The 19,014-nt window shown below is 38.0% G+C and overlaps 1 protein-coding gene across 1 annotated transcript in view; it reads right to left on the bottom strand.

Moving 5' to 3' along the window:
* LOC120796537 (cilia- and flagella-associated protein 46) overlaps positions 1 to 17,098 on the bottom strand; it is a 52,913-nt gene extending 35,815 nt beyond the window's left edge. The window contains 19 exon segments of the mRNA XM_040139511.1: positions 434 to 602; positions 1,412 to 1,624; positions 2,778 to 2,890; positions 4,564 to 4,690; positions 4,963 to 5,085; positions 5,766 to 5,895; positions 8,731 to 8,848; positions 9,241 to 9,466; positions 9,913 to 10,103; positions 10,463 to 10,561; positions 10,961 to 11,060; positions 11,250 to 11,423; positions 12,253 to 12,356; positions 12,810 to 12,933; positions 13,761 to 13,925; positions 14,787 to 14,851; positions 15,224 to 15,355; positions 16,641 to 16,762; positions 16,841 to 17,098. Coding sequence (XP_039995445.1) covers positions 434 to 602; positions 1,412 to 1,624; positions 2,778 to 2,890; positions 4,564 to 4,690; positions 4,963 to 5,085; positions 5,766 to 5,895; positions 8,731 to 8,848; positions 9,241 to 9,466; positions 9,913 to 10,103; positions 10,463 to 10,561; positions 10,961 to 11,060; positions 11,250 to 11,423; positions 12,253 to 12,356; positions 12,810 to 12,933; positions 13,761 to 13,925; positions 14,787 to 14,851; positions 15,224 to 15,355; positions 16,641 to 16,762; positions 16,841 to 16,889 — 2,544 coding nt within the window. The 5' untranslated portion in view covers positions 16,890 to 17,098.
* Positions 17,099 to 19,014: the final 1,916 nt, after the last annotated feature.

The raw sequence follows: 19,014 nt of genomic DNA, 5'->3' as shown, positions 1-19,014 counted from the left end.
CTGTCGTCCTATAAGTACTGCACTCCCCAGTTTAGACGCTTTTTTGATCTTTATGCAAATATAGTGACTTAATCAATTATTTTGCAAATTAATGGTGATGTAGGTAGTTTTAATATAAATATATGTTCAAAAACCTATCCAAATATATAGCATTCTATAAAAATGTATGTTGTCAAAGAGAATTTTATGCAAAGATATGGTAATACATGCAGGTTTTATGCCCATGTTGGTACATGAATTAGTATAGGTGGTGGTTCACACCTGCCACTGCCAAAGCCTAATGCTACAATAATGTAGCCGAAACTTCAGAAAACCGAAAGTCACTACTCTTCACAAATACCTCCATGGGGCTGATAGACATTAAATATATTAATTAAAACATTTAGTCATTCACAGGTGCCCATCCTGCTCCCAAATACGCAAACTGACATACCTCTAATGCCTTGTGTACATCCTGCAGGGCACTAGGGTCTGAGAAAACCCCATGGACAGTGCCAGGCTTCTCAGTCCCCTTCTCAGCTCTGTTTTTGTCTGGTCCACACAGAGGCTGGATCAACCCCCGGGCCACAGCATCACACAGTAGCACAACCAGGGCATGATTTCTGAGGAACACAACACAAAGAATGCTCCAAACTGACATTGTCTTAAAAAACAAGGACAGAAAGTTGTTCTTGAAGGCCAAAAATCCTTGTTTTTTGTCTTTTAGTTCCTCCGCCAAGTTGAAACCCTTACCACAAATTTGAGAAATGGATTTTTCCCTGGTCACATTGTTACTAGAGAATGTCACTGAATGAAAAATATCACATAATTATTGCTATGCCCATGGACAGTTTGGTCTGTTTTCATTCATTCATAACCAAAAATAAGAGCAGTGCTTAAACTGCCTCTTACTCTGTGAATTAGTTACAGTGCCATAGAGAATGCATTTATAAACATTTTTCAGAAGTCAACTTTGACTGCGCCTAAAATGATTTTGGGAGGACAAGTGTACATATTGTTGTTGTTAGCTCAAAAAGTTCACCTGAACTGAATGACTTTGTATACACAGTAGTCCCACTGTGGGTTGAGAAAATGACTACTGGGCTGATGAAACTCTTTCAAAACCCACTCAGTAATTTAAAATATGTACAGTCATTAGTCTGAAAACAGCTATGTTTCGTGATGAAATTTTGTGAATGAGGTTTATCAAACGCACGTGATATTCTGGTTCAGACCGGTTTACAATAAAACTGATGAATGATAAAGTTCACAACCAACAGCAACTGCAAATAATTAGTCTTTCATTGATTTTCAATGGAGCAACTGGGCTCCTTCTTTTAGCACTGGAACAAAATAAAATTTACAAGAAATACAGTCCAAACACGCAAACTATTCTGTCTAACAATGATACTAATGTAGAGACGCAGCATACCCAGTGCACTCTATCTTTTGTAGCATCTCCACCAAACTCTTGAAGGCGGGAAGCAGACATTGGTACTCCCCAGCTGCCAGTAAGGGGCTGCTGTAGTTCCACAGGTAAATGGCTGCATTAGCAACCACCCACGGCTCCCTAATCTCTGATCCGAGCTCGGCTGCCCGCAAGAAGTTGGAGGTGGCGTAGGCAGACAGAGCCTGGATCCAGTCTCTGGGTGAGAGATGTAGAGAAGTACAGTGGGGAGTGGGAAGGGAGTGAAAGTTGTGTTTGTTTGTGAGAGAGAAGTTACAGCAGTATATGGGGCCACATGGTGTTGTCTCTAATGAATTAAAGTTGAAAAAGTCAGTCAATTAAAATATAAGTTGCTTGTTTAAACTTAAAATACATTAGATATTTTCATGAATAGTTCCATTTGCTGAACAAAAGTGGCACACTTTTTTTTTGCACCAGATAGATATCAAATGGGTTATATCTAATGAAGCATTAGACAGCAATGTGTTTGAGGGCCTGGATGCACAGTAATAGCTCTCAGCCCCTGTGATGTAATTTGCTGGAGGTAAATTTCAGGCAAATTTCACGCAAAGCGCACTAGTGCTTATTCCATTGCCAAATGTGATGTCAGTTCTGACTGCCATCCAGGGAGACAAGTGGCACAGATTAAGCATTCTTTGAAAATACACATTTGAATTTTGGGGCAGATTCTATCTTGGTGCAACGTCCATTACTGAATCATATAATCAATGAGTATGATAACCACCCTGACCACCATGACTCATGAGGTGCTGGAGAAACAGCAAAATACATTTCATATCTTATCCTCGAGTTTTGTAGCATACATCTACAATATCTTGGTCTTTATCTAAAGATAATCACATCATTGATGATGTTTTGTACCACATAATTGGTGTGTGAATGGTTTCAGATTTGGTGGGTAGTTTTTGCTTAAGAGATAAAGTAACAAAGTTCAAGAGATTGTGTCATTCCCACCACTGCCTATGATCATTTCTGACCAGTTATCTAATAATAACATGGGATAACAAAACAAAAGAATGTAAAAAAATAGGAGGAGGTGTGGTCAGATATTCCTGTCCTATCAGACTTGTTTTCTTATTTTGCAACCTATTTTGCTGCTGTAGCTATTCATAATTATAAACATAAAGTAAAATTAAAATTAAAACATTAAATTGATAAATATGGTCATGTGCAGTGTAAAAGCATTTAATATTACAACTTTTGATTTAAAATAAATTAAAACTGTACTAAATCTGTGATATTCAAATAATGAAGCAGAAACATACAGAGCATTGAAAAAATAGTCTAGTTTTACGACGCAAAGAAATGTGTGTGCATATTGTGTTTTCACCTGTAAATAACCCAGTGTGGGTCCTCTTCAGACACATAAACCCCTTTCTCCTTTGGGGGGACAGCAGGGCTGTTAAGCTGCACCCCCTCCATTAGCAGCTTTTCGACTGTGGCCTGAGGAAGAGAGAGTATATTCATTTCATAACCTAAAAAGATAATATAAAAGGTGACTTCCTGTTTTGAAAAACTCATAAAAAAAGGAGAAGAGAAGACCTCCCACTATAGGAATGACAGCTTCTCTAGAGCCATTATAGCTCAGCTATATCAGATCAAAGAAAAATGAAACAACTGGCGAGCACTTTACTCCAGTGGTAGACAACTCAGATAAGACAAGAGGAACCTGTATTTATCAGACTGAGAGGTAGGTATCTTTAAATTTAATTTAAAAAAACCCCATTCTTAAAAAAATAATGCCCATGTGTCATAGAACAAAGAAAGAGATACATGAGAGGAGCAAGCAGAGACTCACACGCTACAGTGTGAGTCAGTTTGGCAAGGTCATGTAGTTGCTGTAGATAGTTGTCTCCATTTTTTTCAAAGTGCTGTCAAGTTAACATCTCTATGGACTTAATAAAGACTTGGAGCTGCAGGCTTGATGGGAAGTGTGATTACACAATAAGACAAGCTCATAAGACAAGCACAACAATTTCTGACTCAGACCAATCAAGATCTACCTCACGGGCTTGTTAAAAATCCTTATAATGCATGTCTACTACTGTGAGCAGTCTTTGTTTCTAATCTCATATTTCAAAAGAAGAGCTCAAGCTAAAATATCAAATCTAATATTCCTATGATCGCAGATAGTTCACAAAGTATTTGTGAGCACAAACGTCTCTCTACAAAAAACATCTACATCCAAATAAGCTTGAAATAAAAAGCTGGTAGAGCAGAACATGTGAATGTAGTATTTCCACTGCTCTTGGTAAATTATGTGTATTAAAACAATGTAGCATAATATTTGAAAAGGGTTACTATGAAAGTCAAACAGCTTAAAGCTGACAAAATTGATAAATTGCCACTGAGTGTGACTCTTTCATTATCAAAACCAGAAAAATGCGTTTGTGTCCCTGGAAGCTCTACCAGTCAATATATGGACTCTTTCCCGCATCAACCTTATAATCCTTAAGATTTTCATTAAATCAAACCCCATTTTTGATATTTTTTATGGCACTTTTTCTGCAATAGTCCTTCAATTAATTTAAATTTGGTAAATAACCTCTCTATATAGTAGTTTTTATTGTTAGTAGTAGAGTCCACCATTCCTGAACTGGATTTAAATTGTTCAGTGTTCGCTCTATTTACAAAGTATCAGAGCTATACTGTATAAATTTGTTGTTAATGCAAATGGAACACTCTCCTATTGCTGCTTCACATATAAGAGTCCCACTGGCAAAACACGAGTGAGTAATGGAACAGTCAGGAGCAGTCACAGTGAGCTGTTAGTGACAGGCTCCACACTTGCAGCTTCTCAGCAATGTAATAAAACTTTACTGTACCCTGCAGATACACCAGTTTCTGTTCTGTTGTTTTTCTGACAAATCAGCTGGTTAACAAGTGTTTCCTATAGTATTAAATCACACTTGTGGTTACCACGGTGACCACAGGTTTGGTCAACCAATCAACCAGGACTGAATTCTTAAAGATTACAGCTTTAATCAGATATTGATTCAACCAACCACGTTTATACAGTATGAGTGACGTGAAACCTGTTTTTGTGGATTACTACTGTAAGAACATATGAAAAGTGTGCATGTGTTAATAGGAGGCATGAGTTACTAAGCACACACCTCGGCACTGATGAAGCGGATTTCAGCTAAAAGGCGCAGTAAGTCCCTCACACAGGTTTGGCTTTCATTGCATCCATGAAGACATTCTGCACAGCTCACCTCCTCTGAGCATCTACATTCTGGAGAGAATTGACAAAATCTATGATGTGAATACGCTCACAGTGACAGCAATCCTCTCCTTCCTGAATTTCACACTGTTACAACCACTATTACCAATACTACTTTCAGTCCACCTGTGTCTTTTCATTAGCAATACTTATAACCAAATTATGCCTGTGATTATGTCTATAACTATGCCTGTGGTTTCTCTTTTAATCATTCTAATATTCTAATAAACCTCTCCCTCAGTTAGGAATATTTCTGGTATGTTACCATCAGTCTTCATTCCTTATCTTACTTTCAGCCTTGGAAATCCTCCATCTCCCATCATCATAAAGCAAACAGAATCGACAAGCAGCTCGGCACACATCCCAAACTTCCTGTTTCCTGGCTGTCTTCACCAGTGTTGCCCACAACTTCATCCTTGAACAGCCAAGAAAAAAAAAAAGAAAAAAAAAGAGATGATCCCTTTCTAAAATGTGTGTTAAGGGAAAGGGCACAGCAGCTCGCTATGAATTATTTACGGCTGTTTGTTTACAGGGCCATGAATTATAAACTTTTCCTTTGTGAAATCTTCAAGTTCTGATGGCATTGCTCTCTCCGGACCATTGAGCCTGCCATTTCTGATGTACACACTTTTTAACTGTAATGATATGGGCAGACAGGGGAAACTCAACTTTGCGCTCTGAATAAGGAGAATGTTGCAGACTTCTATAGTCACACAACACCTCACCTGCAGAGAGGATTAAAAAGTCAATATAATATATAATGTTCAGTAAAAGCAAGTAGTAATAAATTTGGCAAGGCATAAAGGCTGATTATACAGGAAATTTTCCAACTGGGTTTCTGGGAAGCCTGACAGCTAAAAACATCACTGAAATTACTGAGAAAACTTTACACTGGCAAAAAAACAAGGAAAAAAGGGGTTTACTTGTATCCATAAACATACAATACAAAGTCACAATTTATGCATTTAAATGCACACACACACAAACACACACACACACACACACACACACACACACACACACACACACACACACACACACACACACACACACACACACACACACACACACACACACACACACACACACACACACCTCTCTGTGTTGTCAGCATCACTGCCTTGTCTGGCCAGATGTCCATCCACCTTCTGTAAAGATGTAGAGTGATGCTGAGCCTTAGCAGAGAACTGAGCCACTGGTCCAGATCCAAGACTGCCGAAGGGAACTAGACAATCGTTGAAATAATGTTTGCATGAGTCAAACTTTATTAATACTACTGGGGAAACTTCTTCAATTTCTCTAAAGAATGAATCCATAAAAGTTTCTATCAATTATGCATAATAAAAGGTCTACTGTTGCACAACTTCTTAGACCTAAGTGATTGTTTAAAATTTACAGAAAATGGAATAAATGTGCACTCATATGCATAGTGAGAATGTTATCCTTTTGAGGAAGGTACATAATTATCCTTATTATGACATTTTCATATAAGCAAAAGGAAATACAACTAAGCCGATACAAGAGTAGATGTCCCATTTCCAACACTGCCAACTCTTTCAATTGGGGTTGTTATTGACTACAGTGTAATCAGATTAGACATGTAGGACTAAACAAAAAAACAAAGAAACATACTCCAGATTTTTATTCAGACCCACCTGCAGCGAGGTCTTCGAGTATTTGTTTCATGGACTGAATTATGACTACAGGTCTGTGACTTTGACTGGAATGTTTTAAAGAAGCAAAAGGCTCCACTGCCTGTGTGCTCGCCCCGAGAGTTCAAGTACATAAACACGCTCATGGACACACCTCTTATTGATGAATGTCTGAAGAACAACACAAAATTGAGGTAGCATTACATTCTGCAATAAATTGATTCATGTAGTCTCAACGGTTACTTGATGTGCTGGCTTTGAATCTAAGAACACAAGGACTTGGTTTCATCATCTAGGGGATGCTCGAGCTTTATAGACAAAAACAAGAGGTGCTTCTAGGGACCAAAGCCTTTAACCTGGCTGCAGTAGAAACCCTTTGACTAGTTGTCAGAGGCGGGTTGTTCCCTGAGTCATTAGGACTGCTGAATGTTCATTTGATGCTGTGGAACAAGGAGCCTGGAATGAGTCTGAGATCAGAGGCTCTCCCTGAGCTCAGGCCTGTCTGGTCCAAGATCCATGGCACAAGGTTGATGGGGCTTCACTGTAAGTTATACTAGAACACACACTGATTCTCTGAGAAATCACACACAACCTTGCAACAAGGTTTAACGCTGAGAGACTTTATGTCCAGACTTGGAGACCAACGAAAAAATTTGCATACAAGACACTACACCAATCATCCTCTGTTGTCTACACGTTCATTCAGTTTCCCCTTAAAATCTGCGTGTAATCAGTGCCTGCTTTACTGAGACAGCAGCTCATTACACAATCAGCGCAGAAGATTGCCTTCCAAGTGCGTTCTGCAAAGTGAATGAGAGCTCAGTCACTTTACACCTAAGATAAAAGTTTGATTATTCAATTATTTATCCTATCTCCTGATCTGTGAGCCTATTTATATTACTAGTGCAGTGCCTGTTCAAAACGTGCTTGTTATCTCATTAATAGTTCTATATTTTGAACTATTACTCACTGCTGTGTTATTATATTAACAATAATAACAAACCCTATTTCTCAGATACCAGATACCTGATCAGAAAATACTGGATTACAAATTGAAAAGTGCTGCTGTGACACATACACACTCACTTGCCAGTTGATTAGGTACAACTAGATAAAACAGCCCTGCAATAAATCCTCCCTTCATGAGGATTATAATGTTCAGTTTTTATTGAATCTGTTTGAAGAGGTTTTGATTTGTGTTGTTGTTGAACTGTACTTGGTAAAACTGAGAGGTGTTCCTAATATTAAGGTTGACAAAATATTAGGAACACTTCTCAGTATAACCCAGTACAGTTCAACAGCACCACAAATTACAGCCTCCAAAATAACCATTCAAAGAAATCAACATCCCCTTAAACAGATTCAATAAAAAAAAAAATTTAATGTAAGTTTAAGCCATTTTCTCACTCATACATGGCCTTTAGATGAAACAGAAAATATACAACAGCTGAATAATATTAGATGGCGTATGGTGTAATGTTACATTACAGTACTTGTTCCGCCTGTTAATAATCCTAATATAGGTTATCATTCATGGGTGGGGATGAAAAGTAGACAAAACAAAGCGCTCTGGGATGTGACCGTGCAGAGCAGTTTTATTGCTGTGATAAGCCATTTCCGATTTGCAGAGTTTGGGTCTCTGTCTAAAATACTCCCACACTTTAGATGATCCAGTGTGAGGTTTTGTAGCTGAAGCTTGTTTTCCGAGGAATCCATGCTTTGAACGGGCACTGCCATCTTTGCGATGCGCTGTTATCTAATCAATGACGTCGGCTGCATGAATGAGTCGCCCAAGCCCTAACTGACTGTCGTTCAATATTTCTCTTTTTATGTTTCTCAAGAACAGCTTATTCAAAAGTTTGAAGTCGTTCGGATGAGCAGAGAAAATTGAAAGACAGACAGACAGACAGAAAGAGATCTGTCCATTTATTAGTAGGATTAATGTAACAGAACTAAATAAATTAACTTCAACGAAAATGAAAAATCCACTGTAATGAGTGTGGAGGCAGCTAAGAAAGAGAGACAGAGAGAGCGGTAAGTGGGACCAAGCAGCAGGTTCAGCAGTGGCTCAGAACCTAGCAGGTGGAGGGTGGATAAAATGTACACTCTAAATGTCCTATCAAAAGAATAAAATTTCCAAACTAAAGTAATTTTACAGTTGACCGAATTTAATGTTCAAATAATAATGAATACATAATGAATTAAAAACCAGTCCTTGTCGCGACATTGTTTCTATAAATAGGAAGATAGTTTGACATTTTCTCATTCCTCCCTTAAATGTTTATGCATAAATGTGTGCATGTGTTTCAAACAGTCCCTACAAGAGAAAATCTTACAAATCAGAGATGCGTTAAGAGAATGTCGTTGTGTCTCAGTGAGAACTGAAAGCGAAGAAGAGAAATTTGTACTTTTGGAGGTGTTGTCTCCATCCAGCACCATCTGGAAATCATCAGGGCCCAAAAGGAGACCCACAGCAACCAGAATGGGACGAGTGTCTGTCTTATCTTGGGGTAGCATGTCCCTGGCCTGAGAAAGAGAGAGAAGGCTTGGATATCAGAATTAACTTGCCATGCAGTTAACTTAGTTCTCTAAGCAGCCATACTTACCTCTGTGGCTCCAAGCACTGGAGAATACAATTTAAAGTTAATTTATTACTTATATACTTATTAGGGATACTAATTACACGTATTCATGTCTCATTAAAGCTGTACCCTGCATGTAAGTTAATAATTTGAATTATTTGACTTCAACAATCAAAAATCGTGCAATAGTAAGTTACTCATCTCCTTTGCTATTCCTATCTGCTATTGCTGTTGATAGCTCAGGTATGCTTTTAATTAAAAATCTTGCCTTGTGCAGCTTTAAACAATTGTTACATTGTGTAATATTTGACGCTTTGATGCATAAGGACTGAAAACCTGCTGCATAAGCATAGCGGCTTTATCCTCGGTCCGGGAGGGTGTTTGGTAGATGGTCCCTCTGAGCTGCAGGAGGTGCAAAACTGTCGACAGGCGTTCTCGTTGTGTCCCATTATCCAGCAACATGGCTTTCTGAAGGTGAGTGAAGGAAGCTTCAAGGCGCCCCTCCTCCTCTTCAATCACTGCCAACTCTGAGTGGACTTGACAGCGCATCTCCAGCAACATACTGTGAAAATAACACAGAAACACTTCCAGAGTAAACTAATATATTATGAAGTATAATAATGATATCTCCTTTTGTCATTTTGAAAAACACCTGAATGATGGCTCTCGGTAATTGTAACAAAAGGCAACAGTGAAAGAAACCTGTTTGGTTTCTTACCATAAATCATCATAATAGCATTTATCTCGATCAAAATGTAAAACACATACATATACTTTGCTTTTCCTCAAAGTTTGAAAGTTGTGTGTGTGTGTGTGTGTGTGTATATATATATATATATATATATATATATATATACACACACATATATATATATTTACAGAAAGAAAATATTTTCATGTTGAGCGCTTATCAGACAGTCTGCGAACACAACAATAAAAACAAAATTAAAAGCCCTAAGAAATAAAAACATAACCCTGTATCATGATGCATTTGAAGAAGGTGTAAACCTCTGAATGTCTTCCAGTCCTTGGACCACTCTGAGCAAAGGTGTCTTGATGCATTTCCTGAGGTTGTGCTGTAAGAGGGGCAGACAGAATCTCCACTGGGTAGCACACACTGCCTGCACTGCCTGAGGGTCCCCCTCTCTCACAGCAGTCTGCAGCCACTTATCCAGCTTGCCTATCTCCTTCAGGCGGGCCTTCGGGATAAAAACTACAGATTAAGAATCTCTCCTATAGCAATGACAGTACAACACTTCCTCTGTACTTGGCAAGTACACTTAGATTGAATTGGATTGAATATGTGGTGCCAATTCTTAAATGGGACAGTTTTCACACCAAAATATTATATGGTATGAAATTATATTACATGATCCTACTTCCCACAAATTTTTTACTTGTCAGAGAGGAAAAACTTCTGCAGAACTATTAGGATGATTATATAAATTAAAATTCTCCACTGAAACTCAAAATTATGAAGCACTTCTTGATGGGTCAGCAGTTCCTTCAAGGAGGGACACCTATTCAACTAAACACGTCTGATAATTCACTAGTGCACCTCCACACTGGCTTTGGAATAGTCCTTCATCTTCGCCTCTGTCTTCAGGAGGTTGATTTCACAGTTGACACATTCAATTATTATGCGTTGACCAGTGCTCTGAAAAAGACAAACTCACATGTGATTTCAGAAGTCAGTGTTCAGCGGTGTATAGAAAAGAAAATGACACTACAAACTATTAAGTCATATTTTATGCAAAAACATCTTGCACATACAAAGTTGCTGATTATATTATCACTTCACCTAATTCAAATTTCTGAAAAACCTTCACACCTTTCAGTGAAACAAATCCTACATTGCTGAGAGAAATCAAAAAATGTAGCAATCTCGTTAGCTTTTGGGCATGAACTCAGCTAATTAATCCCTTCCATTGTCAGGCGCCTACTTAAGAGGGAATGCCAAATTCCATGCATAAATTTGCATGTTTCCATAGTATGTACAGTTACATCATGGAGACATGCCACTGCCTGAGCTTTTAAGAGAATATTGGACACTCACAGCCTCTCTCGTCGACTTTAGCTCTTTCAAACAGTCGGCAGCTACTTTCTGATGCTTCACTTGCAAGGCCAGCAGAGCCAACTCCAGGAGGAAGGCAACTCTGCAAATCCCAGATAAAACATAATTTATACAATTCACAACACTTCAGTACAGTAATCTGAGTCATGTATTGCCCTTGGCATATCCATATGTGGATTTATGGGGTTGGGAGTTTTAGGAGGAGGACAGGGAGAAACAAGGGTAAGCTTGTTGGGTAGGTGATTTGATCACGACACTTTGGGTCACAAACCTGTCAGATGGTTGGATAGGGATTGGGCTCTGAGGAGGGCTAAGGTTCACTAGCATAGCGGGTGCTTTGGTACAATCCACCAGGAGATGGAAAATCTCCTCAAGCTTGGCAGAATCCTCTTTCCTCAGCTCATCCTTATTTATTTCTTCCAGCCTGCTACAAACAACAGGAAAACTTGTCTGTGTACATTAATATACATGTACTTATGCATCCAAGAGTATACAGGCATCTGTATTTTTATTTGCCCTGTAATATACTAACACCAAACAGTGCACAAAACTTAGGCAAAATAACCTATATGATGCTGACAATTGGCCGGGTAAGGCTGAGTCATGCTGTCAATGTTTATAGCTGAGCTGAAAAGCCATAAGGAGCTCTGACATGTTGAGTACATGCCTGCAGAAAAAGGGGTGGGGGCTGGGTTTGTACTACAGTGTGTTACACCAGAATCCATGGTGCTATACTATTAATGTACACAGGCAGCCAGATTAACCTGTCCATTATGGGACACCACAGGCTAAGCTGAGAGCCAGTGGATCACTGGACTATTGGTTTAATGCTTGCAGCTTACAAGTTAGCTGAATCATTAAAGCTTCGGGATCACAAAAACATCAATATCACTCTAAGTCTTAAAGCTTAAGAAGATATACATATATATATATATATATATGGCATCCCACAGTGGAAAGGTTTACACACACACACACACACACACACACACACACACACACACACACACACACACACACACACACACACACATATCCTTGATTTGACCATTAATAAAGTCATAAGTGATAAAAGTTATGATTCATCTTGCCTCTATTATTAGCTGGAAGCCTTCTAAAAATGTAAACACTCCAATCAATTATTTTCTTGTTTATCTTAACTGCAGATAGATGGAATTGGCTTTCATTATGGCGGCTTAATAACAATGCAAAACAATCCTGCAGCAAAGTCAGAGGAGAAAAAATAAACCTTTACTTAAGTACACTCCAGAAACTTTGCTTACTTTTTAAATTCCTGTATTTTGTAAATGACTGCTAAGGTGGTATTCTGCCTGCTCATTTCAATGAGGACATCACTCTCTGTCAGATTTTGTTGTACCTAAGAAGAGAAGAGTAAAGATAGACATCACACTTTTATCATGCTAAAATTTTTCACTAAAAAGTCTATTGTATTCCAAATTAATCTCAATTAACTGCATGAATATTAGTCCAAAGATAATTTAGTTCATTTCTAGACTGGTATAGGACAGGTGTAGATTTTAGCAATATTGAATGGGGAATTATGAATGGGTTAAAACTAGGGCCAGGGCTAAAGTAAAGACAATTACTTATAATTGATGTGATAGATGTATTTCCATATTTAGTGATTTTTAGGTTTTCAGATACATTGAAAGATAAAAACTCATTAACTATGTTAAAAATGTATGTCACAAAGGTTAATACAAAGTTGTTTTTCTTGTTTTTCATTGGATATGTAAACTCAAAAAATGAATCCTCCTACAAATTTCCAAAATCTTATCATTTTAGTAAGTGACAAAGAAATGCTGTTTACCAGTAACATAAAGAGTCTTGGATGGAGATGTGGGGTGTGTAACTTGATCAATTCTTCTGTAACTTTGGCAAAACTTGCAGCATCCTCCATTTTCCCAGAGTCGACAAGACATTTGATCAAGTGCCTGAATAGAAACAGCGATCAACATGGAGTTATTATATTTGACTGTGAATGAATAGTGTCTTGCAGACTCCAAGGTTTACTGGGCTATTTCCACAAAATATGGAAATGGTGTCATGATGTGAATTTTACTACAGTAGTCTCCACTGAACTATACACTAAGCTCCCAGTTAATTACTGTACATACACCTAACTTGTACATCCAACACAATGCAATGCAATCAAATATAACATCCCTTCCTTTATGATTCCTCTTCCTGTATTATGCTTGTAATGTTCAGTTTTTGTTCACACTGTGGTGTTGTTGAATTGCATTGCATTATACTGAAAGGTGTTTCACATATTTTGTTTGCCCCTGTGCTGGTCAGTGTGAACAAAATATTACAAAGACCATGCACTGCATTATTGTAGTGGCATAGTGAGTTTTGAAAGGTAGTCATATATGGTGGCCCCCACATCTCATTGGATGGTACTCAGCTATAAATTCAAGGCATGCTAGACATACTGTACCAAATCCTATTAACACCCTGGCTGGCTGTAACACTGACTTTATACTGTACATGAATATGTTCAGTACATTACATCCTCTAATCAAATATAAAACTAACATTTGTGCTGGAGGTGTCATGGCAGAACATGATAAGATTCTCCATTCTATAGAAGAGAAGAAGGCAGTCAATAAATTGGGGAACCATAAAGCTGTGGTCATAAACGAACTGCTGGTTAATTAACTCTGTACATCATCTCTATGAATGCAGCATGATACTGGACAGAATCAGGACTGGACCTATTCATGAAAGGGAAGTAAGAGAGCATTGCGGGGTCACTTGCATCATGAGTTCAGCCCTCCAGCTGTGGTCTTGGTCTGCCACCTCCTCCAGACTTTGGACCACCTGCCTGAGGGAGGGAACCAGGTGGAGGCACCTCCCTGGCTGCAGGAGAGGACGCACTGTCTGGAAATATAGCACTGAGGCATTGTACACCATGAAGTGGTATCTGTAAGGCACAAACCACATGCAGAAGAAGAAAACACAGAACACTGCATTATTTATATGATGCACATGCAAGCCATTTCATCTTTTAGTATAACTCAATTCAGACCAAGTGTTAACTCTGTATGGTGTAGTCCTGTGAATTGAAAATGTGTGTGGATTAACCATTGTCCAATGAGACACAGGGGAGCACCCTGTAGGCCTTTCTGTGTGAAATAAATAAATATATGAAGTCAAGGCCCTGTTTAAGTGAAAATTGTTTGAACAGACTGTTTGAGTGCTGCTAACTTATTCAGCAGATATTGCGTTGTGCATTAGTCTGGACTGGATGTATTAGATATGAATTCCCTTTGGTTATAATTGGGATTGCTCATTCAGCCCTTTTTATTGACAGGTTATGAAATCATTAGCAAAGAGATTCAGTGCTGATTGCTTGCACAGGCTAAGCCAATATTTCCAAACACATATTTCAGTGCAAAGAACAAGGGACCTTGTCCTTCACAATTTCTATTATTGCACCTATATCTATCACCCCTTTTACCCTGCTCACAGATGCTTCCGGTAAACTGTTACAATTTAGAAGAATACATGCTGAATATCCTCCACTTTTGAATAAAAGGTCAGAGCAAAGCATGAAAAATCATGTTATATTTCAGAATTGTTCTTTTAGACCTTCATGTCCCAGAATATTTCTGTGCAGCAGACTGAACCCTCATAACATCAAAACATTCACTGTTGTGAACAGTTCACGTTCATTACATGTTTTTACCGGTGCAATTGGCAAACAATATCAGAGATCATAAAATGATAAACTTTCTTGACACTGTTAGAACAAAGCCAAGCATACTTCTGAGAGATTACACACCTTGGTTCATGCTTTGAAATTTCAATTGCTTTAAGAAAATACATCACAGCCTCTTCAAAGTCTTCCTATGATAGAAAATAATGCAAAGGGGGAAGTGAGACGTGTCACATCATACAAACCTACAAAGATCAGACAAACATGTTATTCAATGAAGGCCATGAATGATAAAAGACTAAGAAAAACTTTAACGTGTACATACTGTAAAAAGACAATATGCCTTAATAAGGGCAATATGCCATAAAGACCGAGTCACATTGTGAAAAAATGGTGAAACCCCTAGAGCTTGTTTATGAAGCTAGGATTCTTGCTCCATTTTTAAGTGCAAATAAGTACAGTATATCTCTATAATAACTGTGTATGTGTGTATACCTCATTGGCACAGACATGCAAACACACACAACCCCTTTGAGGAGATCTTTCCAATTTACTGTCCTCACCAAACTCCCAGTGGCCGGCGGAGACTTCAGCTGGCCCTGGCAGAGGTAGGCTCGACACAAAAATTGATTAGCCTGCAGATTCCCTTCAAAGTACATCTTTAGACACACTGTGCTTATTTCCAAACAACCCAGCTGAAAACACAGAGAAAGAGACACACAAAGGACACACAAAATAAAGATTTCAAACTTATCTGCTATTATATCATGTCACCAGCATTTCACTTCGTTTAATGCATTATCAAAACTATTCAGAAATGGCTTAATGTAAATGAGATCTGATGCATGACAAAGTTGTCTTAATTGCAGGATGTTGTCGTTGAGAATGGCTTATATATTGTGTATATATATATGTGTGTGTATATATCTATATATGCATAGTTTTATATATATATATATATATATATATATATATATATATATAAAACTAGTTTTAATGTTGTGGCTTATCAATGTATCTGAAGATTTGCAGGAGAAAGTATATAACAGCACTGACATTCTCAAGGACAAAACAGTAATGAACTTTAGATGAGTGTATTAGAAAATGTCCATGCAACAGTAATATTCATGCTTCCTGAGAAAACTGAAAAACGTGATGTAGTTCTGCTCAGGATGACGACTACTTTAGTATTCACTTGAGCCTACGACTTCAAGGCAAACTGCATTTTCTCTAAGAAAACTTCCTGTTTGATATAAAGAAGAGAGAACAAATCACATTTTGGAATATCACTGTGTTTCAATATTTAAGTATGTTTCCTTTGCTCCAGGACAGTTCAGTGTACATTAGTGAATATTCATTACTATTCCCTACTGGGAAAAAATAGTTTTAGTGAACTAAAGTTACTGTATGAAAACAGTGACATAATGACATCTATGATAGGATTCCTCTAGGACAGGGGTTCTGCAGACATTTTATTTCCATGATTTTCTACATTAGTAATTGTATCCACAACAAAGCATTTGCATTAATCAACCAACAGCCCCATAATGATCTAAATCCTGCTTTATTTAGTCAAACCCACAAAATCCTCTCAACATGCCAGTTATGTTAATAATATTTCAGGAACCACCACAGAAGATGCCTACATATCATCACAGTAATAGGTATTTACTAACAAAACCAGCCCCTCTCAATAAAAGCAGCATACTGTGCTGTTGCTAGAGCACTGTGACCTTTATTATCCTAATAAAGGGTGAATATAAGATTGATAGTATTTCTGAATGACATTTTTTCCCAGGAAACCACCATAAAATACAAGTAAGTCCGCCAGTTCCCATGTCATCAGGCACACTTCATGAATCAAGTGATTCAGAGCCTGTTATCCAGGGGCTGCTTCTGGTGTTCTCAGTATATTTAAAAATCCTGGGTACGGCCCTGCTGACAATATGGTGATGAGCCACCCCTGCCTAAAAGTCTCACCTGTAGGGCTGCTTCCGCACACGCAACGTACAACTCTGGGGCAATGCCTGGTGTTCGTCCACTGCTTCCAGCTGCTGCCATGTCCGTGATTAAATGGTAGGCTGACTGCAGAGCTCCAGAGTCTACGTATATGAAATGTCGATAGCTTACTTTCACAACTCTTACAGCTGTAATTACCCCTGAATTATTACACAACAAACCTTGTTGCTCCTTTGCCTTGGATAGATACTGACGAATATCCAGGTCCATCTCTAGTGAAGGTTAACTGGCTAATTCGTGTTTATTAATTATTTGTGTCTGTCAGCTAACGTTAGCTGGCTAACGTGAAACTAGTAACAGACGGTTTTAGCGCTACCCCATTAAAACTGTACAGGTATGTGTAACTAACTAGTCAACAAAAATGCGAAATTGTCAAACAAGTAGAAAAATTATATGACAATTCTTCATTAGTTTGTTGTAATGAACAACAGCATGTGTGGACAGAAATGCTAGAGCTTAACTATTCCACCGTGTTTGTAGTTAGGGAGCGTTACTAGGCAACTGGAGACCGGGCTTGAACTACGGTAAACAAACGGGACAAAAAGGGATGACACTCGTTGCTTTAGAACAATTGACATAAAAGTGTATTGCAATTGTTAAAGATTTGCATTATACAACACTGACTCTGCCTACTAGTTAGCGTTTTTAAAAAAACCCTTGTAGTCTCTACAATGAAATCAAATATTTTAGCTAAATTTTTACATACATTTTGCATTTGGGGAAAAGATATACATAAAAAACTAAAAAGAGTACAAATATAAAAAAAATTACAAATGACATCGCTCTCACTCTCTCACTCTCCCTCTCTCTGTCCTACACACACATACACAGACAAGGGGACAAGAAGCACCTCCTCATGCTTTTGGTCCCAACGTTTGTTAACTTCAAAGTGCATCATTAGAAATCAGGCCACTCAGTGTGCAAATATAATTTACTTGGTCAAACCAAATACTGCTACTGATGTGAAGGGACAAAGTAGTCAGGCAAAGTGAATTACTGTGGCTCTCTTCCTATTATGGACTTGGGGTTCCTAGTTTGCGGTTTAATTGACAGAATCATGTATTACCTGCCAGTATTTCAAAGCAGCGTAGATAGCTCCTTAGTGGCCCTGAAGCAAATTTGTTAAGCAGTTCATTGTGGGGTCTGTCTAAAAATACATACAAAGAGAATAGTCACCCTTTGGAGGGCTTTAAATGTGAAATATATAATTATTTTCTGCAAGAGATTTTTCCTCTGTCACTTGACCTACTTATTGGTTTGAGTTGGTGCTTTTATTTGTTGTTTAAAATGTATGTCATATGATGCTTTTGCTTATAAATGTGAGTAAATATAGCAGAGGTGATTAAGAGCAACATATCTGTGGACAAGATTTGGCCTGGCGAGATTTAGTCAGGTGTATGTATACAAATATTTAAAACATGTCTCAGGATTATGAAGCAATCTTTTTGTATCAGGGCTTCATACCTGTAGTTACACACTCTCAAAACAAATCAGTGGCACACCCATTTCGTTATGTCACCTATAAAGGCTTATGGAAACAGTATGAGTCCAAACATGCGCAATCTACTTTCTAAAAATCAAAGTGCAGAACAAGTAGTTTTCTTTATGTCAGTGATATAATCAATTCATAGCAAAAGAGGGAGTGGCTGGCTTCATAAATCCAGTAGCCAGGCAACCTGGCCAACACAGATGGTTCTGTATGATGATGAATAGGATCTTGAAAATGCTAAATGTGTTTGTTCAGGATGTCATCCAATATGTTACAACAATACACCTGTCCTGCTCTATAGTTTACAAGAGTCTTTTCTGTAATTTAATTCTATGCCTAATCCTAATTGATACAGTATATTATATGGCTATAATCTCATAAACTTCAGTTAATATCTGCAAACATGGAAAGCTCTTGATAAAAGTCTACAATGGCCACAATGGTAATGTCTACCTGAAGTTATAAAATACAATATATGCCAATATCCCGGGAAAAACAACCAGGGCATTTTCACTGTGTACAACATATTTGACTTTAATTCACCGTCAGTGGAGCTGCTCTAGAAATGCATCATATTCACAAAGAAAGGCTTAACTGTCTAGGATTACATGAACAACAAGCCTGGACTCTTTTCAGAATTTCATTAAAATAACTGGAAAGTGAGTTGTAGTTCAATCCAATGAATAAATGTTAAGCTCCACTTAGGGCTCAATAGCAGATTTTAGTTCCATTCTGCTTCTGTTTACACACAATCATAAATACTATTTTGCTAGAATATGTTTGGGTCATGGTCTCTTGTAAAATTAGAAAGGAAATTGAAATGCCATTAAGTGATGATCCATGAGC

Source organism: Xiphias gladius, chromosome 11 (assembly GCF_016859285.1).
Source record: "Xiphias gladius isolate SHS-SW01 ecotype Sanya breed wild chromosome 11, ASM1685928v1, whole genome shotgun sequence".
Lineage (NCBI taxonomy): Eukaryota > Metazoa > Chordata > Actinopteri > Istiophoriformes > Xiphiidae > Xiphias > Xiphias gladius.
Note: the sequence above shows the minus strand (reverse complement) of the source record. Positions and strands in the feature narration are given on the sequence as shown.